Source organism: Leptinotarsa decemlineata, unplaced genomic scaffold (genome assembly GCF_025532065.1).
Source record: "Leptinotarsa decemlineata unplaced genomic scaffold, Ldec_3_MD MMD2_tig00026282_RagTag_RagTag, whole genome shotgun sequence".
Taxonomy (NCBI): domain Eukaryota; kingdom Metazoa; phylum Arthropoda; class Insecta; order Coleoptera; family Chrysomelidae; genus Leptinotarsa; species Leptinotarsa decemlineata.
Window position 1 is genome coordinate 10,647,769 of NW_027412668.1, and position 2,005 is coordinate 10,649,773.

The following is a 2,005-nucleotide window of genomic DNA, read 5'->3' on the forward strand; positions in this document are numbered from 1 at the left end:
ATCATAGGGATCTGGATAATCCCCATCAGACAGGTCCGCTTGATCGGTTCCAGTAACGTGAAGCACTTGTATCCGATCATCATAAATTATGTCATCATAATCCATCGAGTGAGGTGCCGTCGTGGAGGTAACGAAACCTTCATGGATAGAAGCCCAGTAAGGATGTTGATGCGCTGGGTCACTGTACGGCTCAGTAGTTGAATCAGGTTCCATGTTGAAGGTGGCTGATCAACTGAATATTCCAACAGATAATTCCTACTTTTATACTTTTGAAAGGGAGTGGGGGAGGAGTGGGGAGGAGAGGGGATTAAGTGGGAATGAATTTCAAAAATGACATGAGCTATATTCCATGAAAGAGAAAATTGAAAATACTATATATATATGAATTATATGAAATATACTTATTGATTTCATTATGAAACATATTTTCTTCCAAGAGATTATTTACAATAGATTAGAGAACACAAAAATTGATGTGAGGTATTTGCATAGAAGAACTTGTAATTGAAATAAAAAAAGGAAATAATAATGAGACGAAGTGAAGAAAAATGCTCCAACCATCGCATTGTTCAATGTGTACCAAACCAAAACAATGTACACCCTTAATTTCACTTCTTTTTTTTTTTTTATTTTATTTTTATTTCCTAAAATTACAAACATAAACTTAAAACTATCTTAATTAAATATTCCTAACTAACCTAAAACTAATCTTACTACACTTACACTTAATCTATGGGAAAGTTTTTATAAAAGTCACTAACTTTTTATAAGTCTCTATCGAAGAGGTATCTGCTTCACACTTTTTCTCCAGAGATGCATACTTCCGATCTAGTTCGGCTATTACTTTTTCTGCTTCCCTCCGTCGGTTAACAATTTCAGCCATTTCGCGCTTCCTTTTAACCAACGCGGCCTCACTAGCTCGAGAAGCATGTTCTGCTTCCTTACATCTCTGTAGAAAACTGTCCAACATTTCACTAACCTCTCCGATAGGCTGTCGCACTTGTGGCACTAACACTTCAGGATTCGTCACCGGTGTTGCCAGCATCGGCGAAAGCGGCACCACCGACGGAGTGAATACGATGGGAGCCTCCTCCGATGGGGACAATACAACTGGTGGCTCCTCCGGAGAAGGCGCCCTAGGTTGTTCCACTACTGCTGCGGGTGGTGTGGAGGGCCTTAAGCTGTTTGGAGCGGTCGACCAACTACCTGCATAAGGATTAGTCCTATTGCAAGTAGCTCGGTACTTAGAAATAGGACCAACCTTCGCTGCAGGTCGTTGGCAAACCTTCTTTACAGGCCTGACTTCCTCCTCCTCCTCGAATAAGTCAGGGCTGGTGGATCTGCACCTAACTCGCGAAGTGGATGCCTTCTCCTGCTCTGTCATAGGCATGATGGATGCCACAGCGTTATTTAATTCCTGAGTGTTGGATGCCATTCTAAAAATGTAAAATAATACAAAGTTAGTAGATGTAAAAATTAAAGTACATTGTTAACTTACTCAAACTTAGCTCCTCGTCGTATAGTACACTGCTTCTGGTTGAGTATGGCTGGACTGCTCTGGATGACTGGAGTTGTCGTACTGAATGTAGAAGAACGTGCTCCTCGGGGTATCAACATCATTGGGAGTGGAGGGAATGAGGTGGGGGCGTGCATGCGCAATGGTTGGAATATGGTGGGGCGAGAAATGGTAGGAAGTGGGCGGGGTGAGCAATGGTGGGAAGAAAGCGGGCCGCGCTCCGCGCGGCTTACGCCCCAATTCGCTACGCTCGCGCCGGCGCGCTTCGCGCGCCGCGCGCGAGCGTAATGGGGCCACCACCACCCCGGGGGGAGGAGGGGGGGGGGGGGGGGGGGGTGGGGGGCGGCGGGGCCGCGCTACGCGCGGCCCCGCCGCCCCCCACCCCCACCCGCGCGCTTCGCGCGCCGTGAAACCTAACCTAACCTAACACCTATGACCCTAACCTACTGTATGTATTAATCTAATCTAACCTAACGCGGGAGTAAATTC

At 46.1% G+C, this 2,005-nt stretch overlaps 1 protein-coding gene across 1 annotated transcript; it reads right to left on the reverse strand.

Moving 5' to 3' along the window:
- Positions 1–470: 470 nt before the first annotated feature.
- Positions 471–1,782, reverse strand: LOC141484664 (uncharacterized). The gene is made up of 2 exons (XM_074179787.1): positions 1,499–1,782; positions 471–1,436 (listed from the first exon to the last, which is right to left on the reverse strand). Exons 1-2 carry the CDS (start codon positions 1,651–1,653, stop codon positions 731–733), a joined length of 861 nt encoding a protein of 286 aa, XP_074035888.1. The 5' UTR covers positions 1,654–1,782; the 3' UTR covers positions 471–730.
- Between the last annotated feature and the right edge of the window lie 223 nt (positions 1,783–2,005).